General features: G+C 43.5%; 1 protein-coding gene and 1 long non-coding RNA gene across 3 annotated transcripts; both read right to left on the bottom strand.

Annotated features, from left to right (window-relative positions):
* Positions 1-2,600: 2,600 nt before the first annotated feature.
* On the bottom strand, positions 2,601-5,188 carry BTG1 (BTG anti-proliferation factor 1). Its single transcript, XM_038558635.1, has 2 exons — positions 4,717-5,188; positions 2,601-3,920 (listed from the first exon to the last, which is right to left on the bottom strand). The coding sequence occupies exons 1-2, from the start codon at positions 4,862-4,864 to the stop codon at positions 3,553-3,555; spliced, it is 516 nt and encodes a 171-aa protein (XP_038414563.1). The 5' UTR covers positions 4,865-5,188; the 3' UTR covers positions 2,601-3,552.
* A 7,287-nt stretch (positions 5,189-12,475) lies between these two features.
* LOC111098899 lies at positions 12,476-16,983 on the bottom strand. 2 transcript variants are annotated; one of them, XR_005369961.1, is made up of 4 exons: positions 16,833-16,983; positions 14,119-14,233; positions 13,812-13,988; positions 12,476-12,995 (listed from the first exon to the last, which is right to left on the bottom strand). It is a non-coding gene; the product is annotated as an uncharacterized LOC111098899 (long non-coding RNA). The 2 variants fall into 2 exon arrangements; XR_005369962.1 differs by having other exon boundaries at positions 12,476-13,081.
* Between the last annotated feature and the right edge of the window lie 4,243 nt (positions 16,984-21,226).

Below are 21,226 nucleotides of genomic sequence, written 5' to 3' on the forward strand. Positions count from 1 at the left end.
AAAAAATTATAGTTTCTAGAAATAGCCAGAAACTATTACTTATCACATATCAATTCCTCTGGCCTACACCTGACTTCAGGAAGCAGCTTAGTTCAGTTAGTAGGACAAACTTTCACTCCAAAAGTTTTTCACACTGTTGTGTTCCAAACACAAAAAATCAAGTGTGGTTGTACCTTAGCAGCAGCCGCGTACGAAAGTTCAGCTGCAGACTTGAGATGGGACTAGACCATCTGCAGTGCCTATCCCTTCAGGTAAAGAAGAAGATCTATTGTTTCAGACAACCCGAAATGAAACTATTGATAAATTCTCCCCATAGTTTATCAACAGCACCTTATCACATTAGCTGAAACCTGGGAGTCAAGGGGGAGGAGGAAGCCAAGGGGAGAGGAACGATCTTTCAACTTTGATATACAATATACTGTTTTGACCTTTCATTATTAAACCCCAGAAGTCAGGAATACTGCTTCCTTTTAACCTGAGGGCCAATTCCACGATCTGCGACACCTACACAAAACAGAATTACTTGCAACTGTTGAGGAACAGTGATTTAAGGAAACCATTTGTGCAACAGTGCCGGTAAGCAATTTTCTAGTGGCCTTTCCAATCTATTAATACAGAAATATTGCAAATTAAGGCCACAGATGGACATGTGACTCCCATTGCAGACCGAGGAGACGGCCACAGGATCCTGCATACACTAGGGTAAGCCTTGCTTAGCATTACAGCGCCAAGGCAGTACATTTCGAGAAAAGGAAGTATTTTCAAAACTATCCCTTAAAATTCGGAAAGTAACATTCCTGAACAGGTTGCCAATGATTATGAACTCTGGGTGCTAATGGCAATTAACGATTTTGAAAGCAGTCATCCTTTTTTGAAAGGATTTCTGAGAAACTGCCCTTTCACTCAGGCAGTGTGGGAGCCTTTCGTATTATGCCACTATTACGTTTTCTTTAAAAGGCACACAGAAATGACTGGTACACACCTGCACGTGCATCCAACAGACACTCATGTTTTTCATCAAAACAGCGAGGCAAAACACCCCCACCCCCACCCCCGGAAGCAATGACTGAGAAATTTCCAACAGCTCCTGCACCGTAGAAGTGTCTGGGAAATGTAAGGTTAAAGTCCCAGGAAACAGCCCGATGCTAGGTTTCAGCGATGTTTGCAAGCCTTTTTAAAGAGGAACTTAACAGCTCCTTACATGCCAGGTATCACCTAAACTCTAAAATGTCTTAAGTTCTCTTCCTGCCGAAATTTCTTTTTAAGCACCTAAAAGTCCGAAGGCAAAAATCTTCAAAGATAATTTTCCATCTGAGAATAGGTTCTGTGACACAAGTTTTGGGTACCAGAATATATCCAACTCTCTGGATACCCTGCCTTCGGTTCCAATGATTTAGTGTGCAGAATTTTATCAACCACCTGGCTTCAAAGAAGTTAGCTGATAAGATGCAGGTGGTAAACACTCAGCGGTCAGAACGGGGGTGAGACGGGTGTAAAGACTATATACTACCTGTTGTTTTACTACAGTCAAGTTTGAAAAACTGGACGGTTTTCTCAAGGACACCCTGAAAAATAAAACCATAATCGGCAACGGGTTCCCATGTGCTGTGTTTTTACCGCAAATGCCCAAGAACGGCCTATAAAGTACCCAGACATGATCTGTATTCTAAATACCTGCGTATTCAGTTGGGTTTTCCCATGTAGTCTACTTACTGCAAGATCAGAGTCCTTAATAAATCCCCAAATCTGCCTCTAATTTCAAGTAACCTAAATTGAGGACTATTTCCAGTGTGAACATGTTTACATAAATACCTCAAAAAGAGCCACTATACACTAAGCTACTAACTGTGGAGAGAGAAAAACTCCAAATTCCCGCAGCAATTTCCGCTGAAGAACCATGTTACCCCCTACAACCCAAGAACTGCCAACAAGTTTCCACCATATGGGGTCGTGGAGGGATCTTACACTCCAGCACTCACGTTTCATTTAGGTTTAGAACTTAGCTGAAAACAGAAGTCTGAAAACGAGGAACCGAGAACTCACATTTCAACTTTTGAGAATAAAAATTCATGAACGTACCTTTTGTTGAATTCCAGCTTAAGTGATTTTTATGTACATCTTGCAGCTGATGAAAGGCAAAAAGCAACCAATCTGCAGTGATTAGCCTGCTTCTTTTAAGACTACGGGTCATCTACCCCAGGATTTTCTAAATGAACAAGGATTCCGTGGGGGCAAAATAATTGTTTTTCAAAGGTGGGCCAGAATGGAACATTTAGATCTTCACTTCAACGGGGAAGCAAGGACATGCAATCCTTTTGAGTATCACTTTGTCTGGTAGATGTTACCTTTGTCTTTTATCCTCATTTCATGAGATTAGCCTGGGAATGTGTCCATGTTTTGACTTTAGAGATTAAAAAAAAAAAAGTTACCCCGTGTTTCCTCTAACACCTAAATATGCATGCACAGATCACTTTCACTTCTATCAAATGTTTCTCGGCATGACCAGTGTGCAACTGACATTCACATAGCTTATAGAACCTAAGTCTTCTGAGAAACATAGCTTTCAGAGCTGAGCCTCTATAATCATGACAAGAGATTGATTAAAATGCCAAGATAAGAAACAATTTATTATAGAGAGAAGAAAAATTTCTCATCCAAAATATAGAAATCTGTACAACTTTGCCACAATCAATATACATGAACTGTACAAATTTACACCAGTTCATAATTTACCAAATAAAAGATGACTAACAAAGTTCACAAAATAGATGGTGGTTTGTGGAAAAGACTTTTACCCAATTAAGTACAAGGAAAGTTACAAACCAGACCTCCACTTTCTAAAAATAAGAAGTTTACTCAGTCTTAGAAAACTACAAGCTAGCAAATGTACAGAGAGCTGGCTGGTGCTAACACCACAGTTGAGACAGTGTCTTTTGAAGGGTCTTTTTAAAAGCCTGTTGCCATGGCAGATTCTGGTCACTTGCTACTCTCAAGGCCAAAAACACAATACAAGGTCTGACCATTTCCCCAGGTCATGCTTACTAGGTTTGTCTTATGTACATTTATACATATTTAAGTGCTAGGTAAAAGTCTTGTCGAAATTTCCAGTACTACCATGTTTAAAATGTCGAGCTTTCCTATTGAGCTGCCAAAAAAGTTAACAATTTTCAAGTGTAATAGTGCAAATTTCCTCTGCAAGATCTACTGCAGAGAAAGGTTCTTTGAAATACAGATTTGCCTTAAAGGGGTTGATGGGAAAAATGTTTCGGTATAACATCTGGGAGAAACTGAAACCACCCTAGGACTTCACTCCCTAGCAAATAAAGTGATCGTTTACTTGGACTCACAGGCTATTAAATCATTGAAAGGTACTGTCCAAACTATGGCACTGTCACTTTAAAAAAAAAATTTTTTTTACCACTCTATCTTGTGCCAGATCTTCACAGCTGTGACATGGTTTAAATTCCATAATCCATCCCCAAGAGGAGCCCACCCAAAGCAAAAATCAAATTTATCCATCCATTATAAGATGATCCATCCATAGACTATATCTTAACCTGATACAGTCATCATATTGTAGTTTTTGGAAGGGCTTGTTCGGCCCAAGAGAAGTTCCTCCTTACAGCTGATTCTGCTGTCTACCATTTGCACGTTGCTGCTGTTTTGAGTGCTACCTCCTGCTGGCGAGGCTTCGTACAGCACGCAGATGGAGCCATCCTCTCCGATTCGGTAGGACACTTCGTAGGGGTCAACCCAGAGTGTGAGTTCACTTGGGAGCAGCCTGAACAGCTCCTGACTGCTCAGTCCAATCCGCTGCGCTGCCTGTCCAATCAGAGGATCCATTTTATGGTTGATGCGAATACAACGGTAACCTGATCCCTTGCACGGCTTTTCTGGGAACCAGTGATGTTTATAATGTTCTATAGGAAGACAGGAGGAGGAGGAGGAGGAAAAGAACAGAGAAACAACACTTAGATCGTTACTGTTACACATCCCGCCGCAGCCTCTTCCCGCTTCCGCCGGCTCCTCTGAGAAGTGAAAAATGTGAAGCCACCAACTTTTAAAAAAAAAAAAATGCCCAGCGTTGCCCTCGCGGGGCCGAGCGTGCGCGGGGCCGGCCGGCGAGCGCGCGGGCCTGGAGAGGGCACCCGGCGGGGCGCGGGGCGCGGGACAAACCCATTCCCAGGAACCGACCGGTCGAGGCGGCGGGGCGGCCCCGGCGGAGCCTCTACCTCCTCCGGCCCGGGAGCCGGGGGCCCGGCCCGGCCGCGCACAATGGGCCTGACGGCTTCGGCGGAGGCGCCGCCGGGCTGTTCACCCCGAAGGGGAGGAAAACCAGCAGCCCTAAGCCCCGCGCCGGGCAGGGCTGTAACCCGGCCGGGGACGAACCCAGTGATTAATGGGCCGCGGAGGGGGCGCGGGGAGACCCCGGGCCGGGCCGCCGAGCGCACGACGGGCCGGGGGGGGGGGGGGGCGCCGGAGCAACCCCAGCCCCGCAGCTCCTTTGTCCCGTCCGAGGGCCGCAGCTCCCGCCCGGGGGCCGTAGTTTCTTTGTTGCGCGCCCGTCCTTCTCCCCTCCGAGGGCCGGCCGCGGGGCGCGGGGCGCGGGGCGCCGCGGGGGCCTCGCCGGGACCCGCCGTTAGCGGCCGCCCCGACGGCCCGGGCCGCTCCCGCCCGCGCCCCCGCCCCCCCGCCCGCCCGGCGCGGCCGCCTCACCTGCCAGCAGCTCCTGCAGGCTCTGGCTGAAGGTCTGCAGCTGTCGCTCGCTCGTGAGCCCCTTGGTGCGGAGGAACTTGGAGATGAAGGACACGGCGGCGGCGATCTCGCCTATCATGGTGGCGGCCCGGGTGTAGAAGGGATGCATGGGGGCGGCGGGCGGGGCGGCCCGGGGCGGCCGGGGCTCGGCGGCGCGGCCCCGACGGCGGAGCGGCCACCCCGGGCTCCCTCGCGGCTCACAGGGCTGAGAGGAACAGAGGGCGGGAGGGGCGGGCAGCTACTTTTTTTTTCTCTCTCCTTTATAGTAAAAAAAAAAAAAAAGTTATTTTCACGACAGGAGGCGGCAGGCGAGAGGAAGAGACGAGCGACGGCGGCCTGGTCACATCGCTCGGACTTCCCCAGCCGCCTCCGCGTCCAGCTCCGCAGCCTCCGAAGCTCCCGACAGTTGCATTTCCAGCTCGGAGGGGCGAAGAGATGCAGGCGCCGTGCGGTAGCTTTTATAGCGCCGAGAAAGGAAGTGGCGTAGCCGGGGGGGGGGGGACGGCCGGCCGCAGCCAATCCGGAGATCGCACCATTGTGACGTAGCGGATTCGGAGCCGGAGGGGGCGGGCAAAGGGAGCAGGGGGCGGGGGCCGGGGCCCGGCCGAGAGGGAGGGGCTGACGTAATCCGCTTGTAAACAAATAAACTCCCGAGCGGCGGCGGCGGCGGCGGCGGGCTGGGCCGGGACGCGGGGGGCGGGGGCGGGGGCGGGGGGCCGAGCGCGGGTGCGCGAGTGAAAGCCCCGCCCCGGGCCGCGCTCCTCCCCCCGCTGGGGCGGCTGCGGGACGCGGGGCGCGGGGCCGGGGGCGGCGGGGCTCGGCCGGTCCGCGCGCGCGGGCGCCGGAGGTGCGGACCCGGAGGAGCGGCGGCCGCCCGGGGTCGGGGCCGGGCGCCCACGGGCTCGCGGAGGCGGAGGCGGAGGCGGAGGGGAGGCGCGGAGCGAAGGCTCCGTAAAGGTCTGACTGCAAAATACAGAAAAGGGCAGCGTCGGGCTGCGGCCGCCGTAACTTCGGGGCGCAGAGGAGAGGAGCGCGGACCTTGGGGAATCCGGCCCCGCGCCGCCGGCAGAGCCCGGCACCCCAGATCCGTGTAGACGCGGCGCCCGTAAAGTTTAAGCGGAATTGGGGGGTGGGGAGGCAGTATGATGCCTTTTACACCGTTTATACCCTAACCAAAGGTTGGCTGCTCTTCTTCCTCCCCTCCCCCCCATCCAGTCCAAATAACTGTGGGGCCCTTAGAGTGCTGCTGCTCATTAGAAAAACAGAAAAAAATAAATAGTGAATTTGGAGCTTGTCAAAGTATTAGTCGTAGGCATCTGAGTTTACTGGAAACCCTACTGGCGAAACTAGAAAAGAAAAAAAAAAAGAAGAAGAAAAAAAAAAAAGGACTGTTGTACTAGGGCTGAGCCTGCTAAAATGATTAAGCCCAGGAGAGGGTTAAGCCTGACTCGGTTAAGGAGGAGGGGGCAGAAAAAGGGAGATGGTGAGTCCCGGCAGATGGAGGAAGCAAACAAGAGGCAGAAGTTGGACTCCACCAGATGGAAATAAATATCCTGAGTTGAGTTGGTCATCAATATTGCAAAACACACCACTTGGAGTTGTGTGTGTGTGTGTGTGTCTGTGTTTTTAAGTACTGAGCCAGCGGGTATAGAAATGAAGCAAAAGGAGGATGTTGCAAAGCGGAGGGAGAAGACATTTATTGTTTAAATGGAACACGTAAAACTGGGTTTGAAGGAACACCCTTGAGATTGTTTATTCATCCATACACAGTAATTAGTTACATGGGAACGTCCTAATTTTCTTTGGACGAATGCATCAAAAATAATGGTAAATGAAGTACCTCTGTGTCCTTCCAGGACTTTTCAGATAGAACTGTGCTTAAAAATAAAGATCATGGTCATTCATTGAGGACGTGAAACCCCTTATACTACGCAAAAAGGAGGTAGGGAAACAGAAGTAAATTTCTGGCTGACCAGAGCCCCAGCACAAGGTCTTCTGATCTCCCTCCCAACCCCACCCGCCCTCAATCGTGTGCTCCGTTCATTTCCCTCACTTTATCAGTCATTTGAGCATGAGATGAGCAATCAAATGAAGGTTTTTCTCCTCCAAGCCTGGTCTCCAACTTGGACTGCTGATAATTCTGAGCTTCATTTGACTCTTCTGCAAAAAAAATTTATGAAGGTAACAAACTGCTAGGATTTGAACTCAGCCTCGTCCCCCAAAGTGCATCTTCTCTCCACTTATAAGTGCCTTCCCAGGCAGCGGCTGGACCCCTTCTGAAAGCTTTTAAAATCAGTTGAATAGGGTTACCAGAAAGTTAAACTCACCTCCACACTGTTCTTTATTGCATGTGTATGTTTCCTTCTTTAAATCATCCTTTTAAGAGACAAATGGATCTAAGAAATTACTCTTCTACCTGGAGAATTTAGGGAGAGCACTGGGAAAGAACTGGAAATGAATATTGGTCCTAAATGCAAGCTTTCCATAGTGCACAATGTCAATTACTGACAATTTTCAATTCTGGACATACATATGTTTAGTAATATTTTTCCAGAGGTGGTCTCATCTAAAAAAACAAGCTAGTGTATCTTGACAGCTTTTGAATTATAAAGGCACTTTCTCGTTTTGCTGTTAGGTTAAACTACAGGGCAGTGTCAACTACAGTTGACCCTTGAAAAACGCAGGGATTAGGGGTAAGGAACCACAAGCAGTCAAATCCACCTATTACTTTTGACTCCCCCAAAACTTAACCACTCGTAGCCCATCGTGGACCAGAAGCCTTACCAATAGCATAAATGGTCAGTTAAGGCATATTTTGTATATTATATATGTTAGACACTGTATTCTTATAATAAAGTAACGCTGAGAAAAGAAAATGTTATTAAAATCACAAGAGAAAATACGTTTACAATATAGTATAACATTTATCAAAAAGGCCTCCTGTCAGTAGACCCCTGCAGCTCGAACCCGTGTTGTTGAAGGGTCACCTGTCTTTACAAATCCAACTCTTGACTGTAAGAGGCAAGTTACTTGCTTCTCTGCATACTATTTTCTTCAGAAGCTTAAAGGTTATTGTGAGGACTAAGTGGAATAACTATAGAGACTAATTTAGCACTATCTCCGGCACTAAATAAGCATCCACTGGCTTATATCGTCATCAGGCAATTTGATAATATTGGATTTATTTCCCAAACCTAGAAAAATTTACATTAAAAACAAACAAAACTTAGGAAGCCTATCAAAGCAAATCCAGGAAATGAACCTCGGTTTCAAAATCAGTTTGCAAGTAAAAGCACAAATGTCTTTGGAAAGAGCATTCAGGAGTTCAGAAAGCCCTTTCTATAGAGGTAACTATTGGACAACTAACTAGAATTTCAAAGGGCTGGGGATTTATTGTCCCATCCCTCAGCTCAACTGTAACTAAAACTGTTTGCTCTGGCCTACAAATCAGAGCAACCTATACACTTGTTGAGTATTGTGTTTTGCAACCAAAATGAGAAAGTGGGAAAAAAAATAAAGACTTACATAGGGCAGGGGAATAAACTTGTTTATTTCATAGACTAGTAAAATTTAAGGATGAACACAAGGTTGAAAATGTTTTATTTTGCCAAAGAATTTTTTTTTAATCACATTACCATCTGCTATCACTATCATTTTGGGAAAAGGATGACATTTTAACATCCCCAAAGTAGGGAAGGTATCCATATTAGAATAAAGCATGGTCTTCTAATTGAATAATTTTAAAGTCACTAAATGCCACTTTTTGCATGTCATCATGGCCCTGCACTGGGGAACTCATCTAAACTATTAATCTATGAAGATGATAGCTCTAAATGAAGCTATTATGCTGTTCGTTTTATATGCTAGTCCCGCTGCCTGAGATAGCCTCTCCCTTTCCCCTCTCCCCAGCTAATTTCTGCTAGTCCTCCAAGAAGCTTTCCTGACTCTGCACTTGAGTAAATGTCTACAGTATTCTGCTTTGCTTTCCGCTGGCTCTGGGACTTAGCAAACACCCTAGATTTATTGTGTTTGCTAGTCTCTCTTTCTAGTCTGTAAATTTTTGGGAGCAGGCATCCTATGTAATTCGCTATTGTACCCCAATGCCTAATGCCCAACTCACAGGAAAGGCTCTTGAATGATGCTAAATAGACATATCAAAATACAAATGAGTCCAATCAAAACCATCACTTGGGATTTACCAGGTGAAAAATAATATATAGAGAGTTTTTGCGGCTTAAAATTGAACAATCAATATTTGAGAGGACAAGATAAGTAACTCCACTCCATGGCACTTTTTTTCCTGGCTGCCCTGTTAGATTATTGCAGAAAGTGCTTTTCTTTTGTAAGTAAACATTGTTTTAGGATAGACTGCATTTCCAGAGCAAATGAAATGGAGGCCAAAGTAAGATTTGTTGCTCAGGAATATTGTGGTAACATCCACATTGCCAAAGGTTTTTTTGCTTTGTTTCCCCTTATACCACCTAGACATGTTTCAGTATTTTTACATCCGGTGAACCATGGTGTCATTTGCTTATGTGCCACTCTCTCACGCTGCCCTTCTATCCTGACATCGCTGAGGAAGTGTCCTTCCTAAGCTCCCGCGTCTCAATTTACTCATGAGATCCAGGATTCCTGGATTATTGCCAGGAAGGTTCCAGAATTTTTGTAATGGCTCTGTCACAGTTCACAAGTTTGTCTGGAAGGCCTTTGCCCACCTTTCCCAGGTATAGGGTGATCCTACCTTGTTCCCCATCTGGACCATCCCCTCCCCTGAAGGCACATTTAGGATTCCTAGACTTCCCTGGCTGAACTGAAAGTGGCTTCATTGTTGCCAGTCAGCTAGCTGCATTCACTAAAATTGTATTTGTCTGGAACTTACTTCCAGATAGAGAGTTATGTGTCTCTGGTGCTTGCTTTAGAAAACTCACAGCTGAAGCCAAAAAGTACAGGGTGGAGTGGGAGAGCTCTCTACGGTGTTAATAGCAAATAGAGACAAGGCATTTATTTTTGAGTGTGTTTGGCTGCAGGAGGAGAGAAAGAAGCCCCCAAAGTGAATAATCTCTTCTAAACCAGTGAGGCTGCCTCATAATTCGTTCTCTTTGGGAGGAAGAAGAAGAGGGGTCTGACCTTGGAGTATTTTGAAGATTTAAACCAATAGAAGGAAAATAACCTTTTTTGAAAAAACTGGTTGGGGGAGCATAGGATGTTCGGAGGGGGGCTATTTTTGACAGGGAAGTGATAGGATCAGATTTGTTTTTTCGAAAGCCCTGAGGATGATGGATTGGAAAGAGGTAATGTTGAAGTGACTGCTATTTTCGTCTCCAGTTCTCACTTAAATCTTTAAATAATTTAGCTTGCACGTGGGGTTATCTCTTCAACAGAGACCTGTGCCTTTTATTTATTCTTTTGTTGGTTACCCACAGGAAGGAGACCACTTTTTGCAGCCTCCCCGTCTGGCACTCTGCCTTGCTTTGCTTAGGTGTGAATCCGAGGGAACAAACTAAGGCAATTTCTACCAGGTTTAGATCTACTGGGGTTCAGAAGACACAAGAGGACAGGGAATCCGAGGGTGACACGCAGATTTGGGGCTAACCCTGTTTCTTGGGGTTGGGGAGAATGAGAGGAAAGGGGATGACAACGTTGCCTACCAGCAGCAAGAGCAGTGGTCTCATATCATGGTGCAGGGCCCACCAGGCTGAGTGCAGCAGGGGCGTTCCTGTGTCCTTCTCCAAGCGCCACCAGGGAGGTCTAACTGGCAGTGAACCATTAGAGATTTCAGTCTTGAAGAAAATGAGGAATTTACCCAGGGTCTTGCAACCAGATTTGAGCTCTCAAGTCACAGACTCCGAAACTTGGAGGCCTGCTCCTGATACTACCTTTTCCAAAGGTCCCTGCGAGACATAAAACCCTGTGGAGTTAGAAGACCATTTCGGGGATGAACAGGGACAGGAGAAAGAGAAAACAAACAAAACTTGAGGCAACTGAAGAGACCTCACATGGCTGACATACCCAGGAAAATACAGCTACATTCATTAAAAGGCTCCCTGAAAAATGAATCAAAGGACCTATTAAAACATTAACCTGCCAAATAAAATAATTTTGCTGGAATGAAAATTATCCCTAGGGGCCCTTAAGAGAAAGCGGCGAAAATGCCTTCTATGTCTGACTCTAAAAAGCACCGCACTTCTCCTTTGGCCTACACTGGCAGGAGGAAGGGGTCAGCCCACACTGCCCCTGCCCCAGCAACTGAGGGGAGCCCACTGGGCGGCAGGTGGAAGAAGCAGGAGGGCAGCTGAAGGGCTGGTTTTGTGTCTATCTCAGCAGGGCTTTTGGAACTTGATCACTTGCCCTCCAGGAATTCTCCTTGAACTTTCTATTGTTAAGCGCCAGGGCCACTTCTCCAAGCCAGGCCTCCCCTCCAGGACCTGGTTTCCTTCCTTTTTGCAGAACCCTGGGATTCCATTTACTTTGCTCTTTGTAAAGTTACCACCATATACTCTGTCTCCTCCAGGGTTCAGGCTTAGTGGATGTTTATCTGCATCTCCCCAGCTGCCAAAGACCTCTTTCAGGGTTAAAGCTTAACAGTAGTCATGGGGAAAGAGACAGATGATAAGAATCAAGTTTGGAAAATTGGAAACTTTAAAGAATCATTACAAAGTTCTTAAGTTTTCACCCCAGCCTATGGCATTTTTTTAACTTAGTGAATATGGATCTCGCCTTCCCTTCAAACTAATAGGACAGGAGGTGGGGACTTCTCAGTGGTTTCCACCCCAGCATCACCCCAGGAAATTGACAGAAATGCAAACTTTTGGCCCCCTAAATCAAAAACTCCAGAGGTAGATGTCTCTCTCCCGAGGTGGTGTCTATCTAGAAACTGATGTTTCAGAAAAACTGGTTTTAAAAAGTAGTGACAATCTCCAGATCTTGAGTTCGCACCCCACATTGGGTATAGAGATTACTTAAAACTAAAAATCTCGAAAAGTAGTGGCAAAATTCTGTAACTCGAAACCAACGAAACTTTTATCCAGGCACATGCTATCTCAAGTTAGAAATCTTTTCTCCTAAAAGAAAAAAGTTAACCCACCAACTTAATGTGCAAAAGCAGCCGGTAAGTATCAACGAAGTTTTCAGTGAGTTGTTATTTGCTTCCTTCCCTCAAGTCCTATAGTCTGGGTAAAATGCATCCTTCCCAGCTTCTGAGACAAGAACGGATAATGATGTCCACATGTTACTCTCAAGAGAGAAGATAATACTCAGGAAGCTCAGTAAAATAATCATCTAACCAAATGTTGGCACAGTCCGTGGTTTTATTTTCACTTCTAAGGAAAGCAGCAACTTGACCTTTTTAAGGGACTTGAATTTAACATCTCAAAGTAGATTAGCATTTACATGCACTAAGTGACGTCACATCATTCATTTGACACAAGATAGTCAACTAAAACAAAGGAACAAACATTCAAATGGCTAGAGGAAGTGCAATAAAGAAATTAATATAGAGGTCCCACACAGAGATGCCTACCATGATTGTAAAAACTATCGTGGATTTGGATGTACCTCAGCTAGAATGAAAGGGTCGGAGCCCCGCTGGAAAATGGAACTTAGAATATACTCATTTTTGCCGGACAACAAGCTAGACTGATCCAAATTCCTAAAAAGCCTATTCTAGCCAAGAAAAAAAGTTCTCTAGAAAAAAAAACAAGAAAGGTTACGATTTGCATGTCAAATTGTATTTATTTACTGAAGGAGATAACGTAGAGGCTTCTCATCTTGTGTTCTTATCCATTTGTTTAGTAAATACTTGTTTTCCCTAAATGAAGCAGAAGCAATCTTCAGCTTAGATAATATTTACTGCTTTGATTTAGTTGAATTAATTGAATCTGAAAGCCAAGGATCCTTTATTGGCATTGGAGCTTGTGTTGAAAGCATTCCATATTTGCATATTTTGTAGTAGGGGCCTCACCTTCCAAGTCCTTTCATCCAGCACCCTGCAGGAAAGAAAGCATTTCCATCTTCTGGAAATCAGTTGTGAGTTTTGACTGTGATGCTGACCTTCAAACTCCAAGAATGGTCTCCGTGTTGTTTTTAATGTCTGTCCATTTCAAACTGTATAAAACAGTAGTCAGAGGCACAACCTTGAAGCACTCAAGGAATGGTTCTTTTCGTGGCTTTCTGCCTTGTGGTAACAAAGCTGTCTGTGCAATATGTAGGGGGTAGGGACTATGAGTCAAGAGCACTTGTATCTTTATGCAAAAAAAAAAAAAAAAAGTTAAGTCAACTGGATAGAGAGAAAGAGCTCCTTCCTAGAGACCTTCACTTCAGAGAAGTCCTGGGGGAGGCAGAAATTTCAAGTTAGAAAGAGGCTAAAAAGAGCACTCTGGTTACATAGTCCAACTAAAGCCGAAAATCTGCCAGATAATTTCGCCCAGAGGATTTAGCTAAACAGTTAAACTCTTAACAGAAGCTTTATTTAGGCTCATTCTAACAAACATGATCAGCAGACAAGTCTTTTTTAAAGAAAGTTCTCTTTCATCTCACTAAAAAGAAGGAACACATTAAAACCAAAACAGGAACTACTTTGGCAATATATGTGTAAAAAAATAAGCACCCTATGGGGCTCTTTTTAAATTAGCCAGAGTGCACAGAGACGTCTTTGAAAAGGAAATTTCTGGGGGGAAAACACATTTCTCTTGATTTCATAAACACTCATTGTTTAATCTTCTGAAGTAAGTGCAAACTTATGATTAAGTGCCCCAAACTCCAAAACAGATGAGATCTTTTAAGTCACCTCCTGCCCCCTGTCTCCCCCGCCCCCCCCCCCCAGACTTAGGGAGGCAGAAGCAACCTGAAAATTTGCCTGCCAGTGAAGCAAGAAGTGACCTGGGAGGTCTTCAAACTGTAGACATGTTTGGCTGCGTCCTGCACTGGTTGCACATGTAGCCAAGTTCAGCCTCGGTGCTGATACCATGTATGAATATGCTGTTTGAATTTCATGAGTACTGGACACCCTACTCCAGTTTATTTCGCTGCCTTTTTTTTTTTTTAATTGATTTACTTACCCACTCCTCCTCCATCCCCTCTCCTCTGGCCCAAGGCAGTCATGTAATTTTAGTCAGAATGCTTAGAGCCTCCTGCATCCGATTGTAGCTTCCATTCCTACACATTGTTCAGCTATGACCAAAGAGGCACTGTTTATATAGTTTTCTAAATTTGCTCCGATGAGAAAAGTCATGAGTCTGAAATAAGATCGAGATATAATCATGCAAAGTTGAGGCAACTTGACATGAAGCAAATACTTAACAGAGTTTTTAAAAAATAAATAAAAGTCCTCATAAGCCATGTAAAGAAAGTAGGAAGAATTTTTACCAGGAATCTGGGTTTGGAGAACATTGCTCTTAAGCTCTCAATAAGCAATGCTTTTACATTTGAGATTCTTGGCATCCAGGAAAAAGAAACACAGCAAAAGTTTGCATTGCTTTTGCTAACAAAAAGAAAAAGAAAAGAAAAAGCACTCATTAGTGTTGAACTCTGATAGATGTATCAACTTATGATACAGAACAGTTTTGCATAATTTTCTAAAACATTCGGGGAAATATGCTTTGGGTAGTGCATTTTTTTAAGATTTTGCTTATTTGAGAGAGAGTGAAAAAGAGTGTGGAGAAGGGTCGAGGAGCAGAGAGGGGGGAAAGGGAGAGAATCCCAAAGGGACTCCACGCTCAATGGACCTGGACACGGGGGCTGGATCCCACAACCCTGAGATCACGATCTGAGCCAAAACCAAGAGTCAGACGCTTAACCTATTCAGCCACCCAGGCACCCCAACAGGTCGGGCATTCTTGATCTGACTCTCCCAGCGAGGACTGAGAACAAGTTCACTACTAAATGTCTCATGTATGTGTTCTATGGCATTCATCAATTCATTCCACAAATTTAATTCACTAATAAAGTAATGGGTAAGCACTGGAGATAGAGCCACAAACAGAAAAGAGCTGCCTCACACTCTACAGAATCTGGCCAGAAAACGGAAATTAAGTAAGTAGTGAAAGCAAGTACATATTGGCTACTCTGAAAATCACTACGAAAGAAAAATGTAGGACCTTTGAAAGTCAAATCTAGTTGTTGAGACAATCAAAGAAACCTTTCCTACAACAGTGTCTTTAATCAGAAGCCTGAGGAGGAGTAGGAATTAAGCTGAGTGGAACCTGAGGGCATTATTAGAGTTGCTCCATAGACTAAGGAAGTGAGTTTACAAAGGACAGAGAGGTGTGCCCAAAGCAGAACCCTGGGGTCCTAGTAGGGAGAAACAGAGTAGAGACCAAAGATAAGGCTGGGAAAGTATGTGAGGTCAGGATCTGAGGCACCTTGTAGATTGCATTTAAAAACATTAATCTTATCCAAAGAATAAGGAGAGTTTTAAGCAGTGACAGACAGATTTGCATAGTAAGAGTTCCACCCATTAAGCACCACAGAAATGGATATTCTGGTATTCTGGTGAAAATTAGAAAGTGAAGATCCATTTCTATGAAGTTCTATCCATCTCTTAAGAAGCTTCTCAGATCTGGTCAAAAGTTGGATAATACTATACTTGAAGCTCCAGAAATTTAGATCAGTGATGGGCAAATATTTTTATAAAGAGCTTGATAATAGATATTTTTTACCTTTTGAGCAAGAAGATACTTTTCCCAATTCCTTATCTCTGCACAAAAGCAGCCATCGACAATATGGGCATGGCTGTGTTCCAATAAAACTTTATTTACAAAGCCAGAGGTCCTCAACTGGGCTCTTCTTCACAATACTTTGCCTATCTCTGACCTAGATCAAGAAGCATTCAAGAAGTGATCTTGACGGAGATTTTGGAGGATATGGTAACCATCCAGCAAACCAAGCTTTAATGGGCTAACTGTACTCTACTGGGGCTTTATGAGGACTGTCATGATAGGACTAAATATCAGGGACAAAACGCACCTCTGTGAGTGGAGTGAGTTTATCTTGTGAAAAAATTATCATCCATGTAGACTGTGAAGAAAATAAGCTCTTTAGAGGCAGGGAGTGATGTCTGTTTTGTTCAGTTTTGTTTTGTTTTAACCCCCTAGCTTAGTTTTGCCTAGAGCATAATATGCTCACAGATGTAACTCACAAGATGAACATTCAGTTAATGACTTTTCAGCAATAAAACTCTTCAAAAGTCATATGACTATTGGGAAACTTTTTATTCTCAGTATTGTTAAACAAAATTCAACCCAGTAGATCTAATTGGCTTTATTAAACGATTCACGAACCAGAAACAAGTAGGGAGAGGCTCCTAGGAGTTGTGCAAAATGGAAGGTTTTTATAGAAGGAGGGTGGGGCAAGACGTTATTAGCAAAAGAAAAGAAAAGATTGTTTCCAGCAAAGTCACTTTCCCTTAGGGGGAAAGGCAGGCTGTCTTTATTAGGTGGATTACCTCACCTTCCTTTGGTGGGGTAGAGGCTTGGAGAGGACCCATGTGACCTCATTGGAGGGGCTTAGAAAATTCGTGATTGACAGGTTTAGACTACAGGTCTGGAGGAGGGTAGAATTTGCTCCTAGGTTAGGTATTAAGTCCATTTGGTGACTTGGCCTAAATGACTCCATTTTGGACCTGTGTTTTCCTTTTTAACAGTATGAAGAAAAATTGCACCCGGAACACACCAAGTACCTGTAAGACATTGCGTCCACATGATCATTTCAAACAAAAACACTCACCAATTCACTCAGCAGAGTTTTGTGGTCAAGGTACCACAGGGAGCAGATTCAAATTAGATGTCCTGTTTGGATGAACCCAAACATACTTGTGTTGCCTGTGGACACCAAGTAAGAGATGGAGACGAAACATCTTCATTTCTTACAACACTTTGGCCTGTTGGGTGCATGTGCCACCTCCATGTAGTTTGCATTGTTTGCTTTTATTTTGGCCCTAGTGATAAGTTTTCAAGCTTATTTTAAGCAAAATTTGACCTCCACACTAATGAGCTTCCCCAAAAGGATAAAAAAATCAGTGAAAAAAAAATTATGCAGAAAGAATAATAAGCTTTCCGATGTCAAATTCCCTCACTCCTTACCTGTCCATACATCACCCACAGTTGTCCAAAACTGTCCTCTGTGCTTTGGAGCCAAAACATAAGGGAAGACAGAATTTGGGATAAAGAAGAACAATAGCTGTACTGCTTCAGTGGGCAAAGGGAGCTGCAGCAGGCTCTGGCCTTCAAAAACCGCGAGTCCCTCCCTTACCCCCCAGGGAGCTGGGCGGGGAGTGGGGGGGAGGGGGAGGGGCATGGTTTCAGAGAAATGCAGGATCTAGCTGGTTTGGGCAGGAATTATGTACTGCTGCCAGCCTCAGGTCCTTTTCAAGGTGCTAACAGGCTCTTGAAAAAAAAAAAGACTAAGAAAGGAGGGAGGGGAGTTTTAGGGAAGACAGGAAGCCGGTCACTTTTAAAACCCAGCTTTGGGGCGCCTGGGTGGCTCAGTGGGTTAAGCATCTGCCTTCAGCTCAGGTCATGATCTCGGGGTCCTGAGATCGAGTCCACAACGGGCTTCCTGCACTGCAAGGAGCCTGCCTCTACCTCTCTCTCTCATGAATAAATAAATAAAATCTTCAAATAATAAAAAGAAAACATGTCTTAAAAAATAAATAAATAAAATTGAGTTTCACTGAAGCATTAATGCAGTTATTTTGATTTTTGTTCAACTTGGTGCTTTTAAGCAGTTTCTTTATCAGGTCATCTTTTCTTCCTTTGGTGAGTACGATAAACCTTCACTGGATTACTATGCTTGCTTCCTTTCAAATTCTGTACTATTTTTTATGCAAACTTACTTTTCTTACAGGTGTATGTGTGAATATATACATATATGAATGGACTTGTGTGTATGTATAAATAATTATATATATACACACACATACGTTTTTTAAAAAATCTTTGAAAATGGTTTGGGTGTTTTAGGTTAAGATGTAATACATAGTAATTTTTTTCCCGTTAATGGAGATTTTTATTTTTTGAAGACTTCACTGAACACCAGGGCTTGTAGAAATGAATTGTTAACCAAGGTATAGGTCAGTTGGTTTCCTTTGTAATCCAATGTATCTTAATTTATGTATTTATAAAAATATTGTTCTCAGAAAGATTTCATTTATTTTAGACTGTAAAAGGAGTCCATGGTACAAAAAACAACCTCTGGATCTTGATTTTGGATCTAGATCATTGTGTGTCTTACATATAATAGGCGCTCCAAAACTATTTCTTGAAAACCAAGCGATTGTTCTCCCATAGCAACAACATTGGTTTTGTTAAAAAGACTCTAAACCATCCAGAAAAAAATTGTTTGAAAAGCGTCACGGTGGCACCGATGGCATAAAACACCTTCTCTTCTAGATAGCAAAAGATGCCCAGCTTGTTTCTTATGGTAGGAGAGCATAAGGAAGGCTAAATTTGCATCAAGTATTTGGATAGATGCTTCAAAGGAGAATCGGGGACAAAGAATGTTTTTAATGACATCCAAGATGAGACTTTGCTCAAAGAAGTCCGTAACTACCCAGCATTGTGACTATTGTGCTCGCCAGTGTATCCACAGCACTTAACACCGTGTTTGGTAAAGTGTGACATCAATACATATTTGAGGAATAAATAAACCCTGATTGAGATTCTGTGGCAGTAAAAGCTCTGAGGGAAGATGAAAAACCTTGAATCAATATCAAAATCATATGGCTCGGCTAAGTGGTATCTGCCTATGGAATCAAAGATTGATGAGAGATCAATCAATATTGCAGGAGTCTTCAGTTATTTTTAACTATATCCACGGTCAAAACCCCCATAGATTAAAAAGTATTAAAAGGGTCAGCAGGAGATCAGTGGTGCTTTCCACACTCCTTTTCCATGCAGAATATTAAATGGAGAAGCCAGACCTGCAACTCATTAAGAAGAAAGCTAGCTCAGAATGTGGAGTGTCAGTGGAGGAGACTGGTTGAAGGAGGTGCAGGTGAAGGTTACCCTTTTTGAAGACAGAGCTGGATACTGGGACTCTGTCTTAGGAGAGTTGAGCACAGAACTTTGTGGAGACTTGACTATTCAGAGCAGGACTTGGAGAGCTGGGGCAGCTGAAGATTTTACCCTGGGGACTTTGGCTGGGAGAAGTTAATTAATTGGTAATGCCTTGCTGCATCAGGTTTATCCATTCTTCCGAGACCATGCTATTGTGTCTTCTGAAAGCATGAGCTAGAGCCACATACACCACTGGTTTCGAGTTCCTTCCCAGAATTTTAAGCAAAGAAAGCAAATAAAATAAAAACGGATCGTGCTCTACATACAGAGTTTATCTGTGCATGCATGTGTGTGTGTACATGTAAACACCCATACACATGCACATCTCAAAGAATTATATGTGCATAGGGATAAGTCCAAGGTTAGCACCAAATGTGGACTCCTCTAAGGTTATGTTTGGAAAGGTGGGGATTTATTTTTTTTATATATCCTGAGTACTGGCTTTCCAGCTAAAAGTTAGAGTGCTGCATCATATATAAAATCAAATCCATTTGGACTGCATTGCAAAAATAAAAACCAGTAGAAGCAAAGTTAGGAGGGCCACCTGCGTGGCTCAGTGGTAGAGCATCTGCCTCTGGCCCAGGGTGTGATCCCGGGGTCCTGGGATCAAGTTCCGCATCACGATCCCCACAGGGAGTCTGCTTCTCCCTCTGCATGTGTCTCTGCCTCTCTCTCTCTCTGTGTCTCTCATGAATAAATAAATAAAATCTTAAAAAAAAAAAAGAAGAAAGGTTAGAAAATGTGCAGATCTACAAGAGTAAGAATGGGTAGAAAAACTTTCTTAAGTAAGTTAGGAAAATAAACATCCATAAAGAAAAAGATTAATATATATGACTATATATAAATGTTGTTTCTGTATAAGAAGCTTCATAAACAAAGCTGATATGAATGAGGGGTTAAAAAAGTTATAGTGACTCGTGACAAATTAGAGGTTAATATTAAGTATAGTGAACAAAAATCAAAATATAATCAGTTAAATTAATACCCTCACACAAAGACCTACACGTTGAAAACAAGCAAACAAGAGAAAAATAGGAAAACTATAGGAACAGGCAATTTCCTTGAGAACAAAGGAAGGTGGATAACAACTATAAAAGATATGCAGTCTTATTAATAGTCAGGAAAATGCAAAAATAAACCCATATGCCATTTACTACCTATCCAATGAATATTAAAAAGATGAGTGATGTCTATTCTCATACATTTAGGGAAATGGCACTTCTGATGCTTTGTTTATGGAAGTACAATTAGCTACAATCTTCTTGGAGAATAACTGGCCAAGTTTATTCATTAAAAATCTGCTTACATGTTGACATCCCACTTTTGACAGCTATAACTCACAGAGTCCATGTAACTCAGAAGGCAACATGCTAACTGAGGAGCTCTCACTTTTTATAAACGTCATTTTCTTGAATTGACCATCATAGTTGAGTGTCAAGTTATTACAGAAAACAACTGCTCACCTGTGCCCCTAAGAGACTGAGGTAAGTAGGAAGGTGTACATCCTAGATACTTAGGGGTTATGCACAACATCCCTGTTCTGGGATATCCCTCAAATACTGCCTCATTGTCCTTATTCTCCCACTTTCAAGGGTGTGGGAGGAGCCATGACTAGGTGCGTAAGGTTTGGCCTATGAGTCCATTGACTGGGATTTTTGGACTTAGAAACATTGGAAATCAAGGTGCTTTCTTTCCTGTAGTTGTATGTGCTACAAGTCAAATCTTGAAACCACTAGCAGTCTGTTTTCTCCAACTCTGTGAAGAATACCATTCTAGAAAAAGAGAAAACACAAAAAGAAACAGAAGTGAAAGGCATCGAGAATATCCTGGGGACATTTAGGTTCCTGAATTGAGTGGTTCATGGGGGCTTAGCTGCATCCTGGCCCTTCTTGTGACTTGGTCATTCACCTTCTCCTAAGATTCTGTGAGAAACCTCAAAAGCTTTTAGTAAGTTCCCCAACCACCCTTTTTTTTTTTTTTTTTTTTTGCTTAAGCTGGTTTAACTTGTTATTATCCCTTAGAACCAATAGCATCGTAAATAAGAAAGACTTCTTAAAAAAAAAAAGATTTTATTTATTTATTCATAAGAGACACAGAATGAGAGGCAGAGACACAGGCAGAGGGAGAAGCAGGCTCCATGCAGAGAGCCCGATGCGGGACTTGATCCCAGGAACCCATCATCACGCCCTGAGCCAAAGGCAGATGCCTGAGCCACCCAGGTGTCTCTGTAGAAAGGCTTCTTATTCAGTAATTAACTTCTTGGTAAGAATATGAAATATCCTACCCCACCTGTGGACCATGAGCTAATAATTATAAGTAGATAGTGAAGGTAGATATGTGTCCTTGTCACTTCACTTGAGCTCTGGCCTTCCAGCCTCCCTATCCCCACACCCCTGTGCTGAAGCTCATCATCTACTTTG

This window comes from Canis lupus, chromosome 15 (genome assembly GCF_011100685.1).
Source record: "Canis lupus familiaris isolate Mischka breed German Shepherd chromosome 15, alternate assembly UU_Cfam_GSD_1.0, whole genome shotgun sequence".
In the NCBI taxonomy this organism is placed as follows: Eukaryota; Metazoa; Chordata; class Mammalia; order Carnivora; family Canidae; genus Canis; species Canis lupus.

Bases quoted from the DNA above. Each gene is read 5' to 3' on its own strand.
- BTG1 (XM_038558635.1), bottom strand. From the start codon at position 4,864: ATGCATCCCTTCTACACCCGGGCCGCCACCATGATAGGCGAGATCGCC. The intron at 3,921-4,716 runs GTGAGGCGGCCG...GTCTTCCTATAG, and splicing joins CCTGCAGGAGCTGCTGGCAG to AACATTATAAACATCACTGG.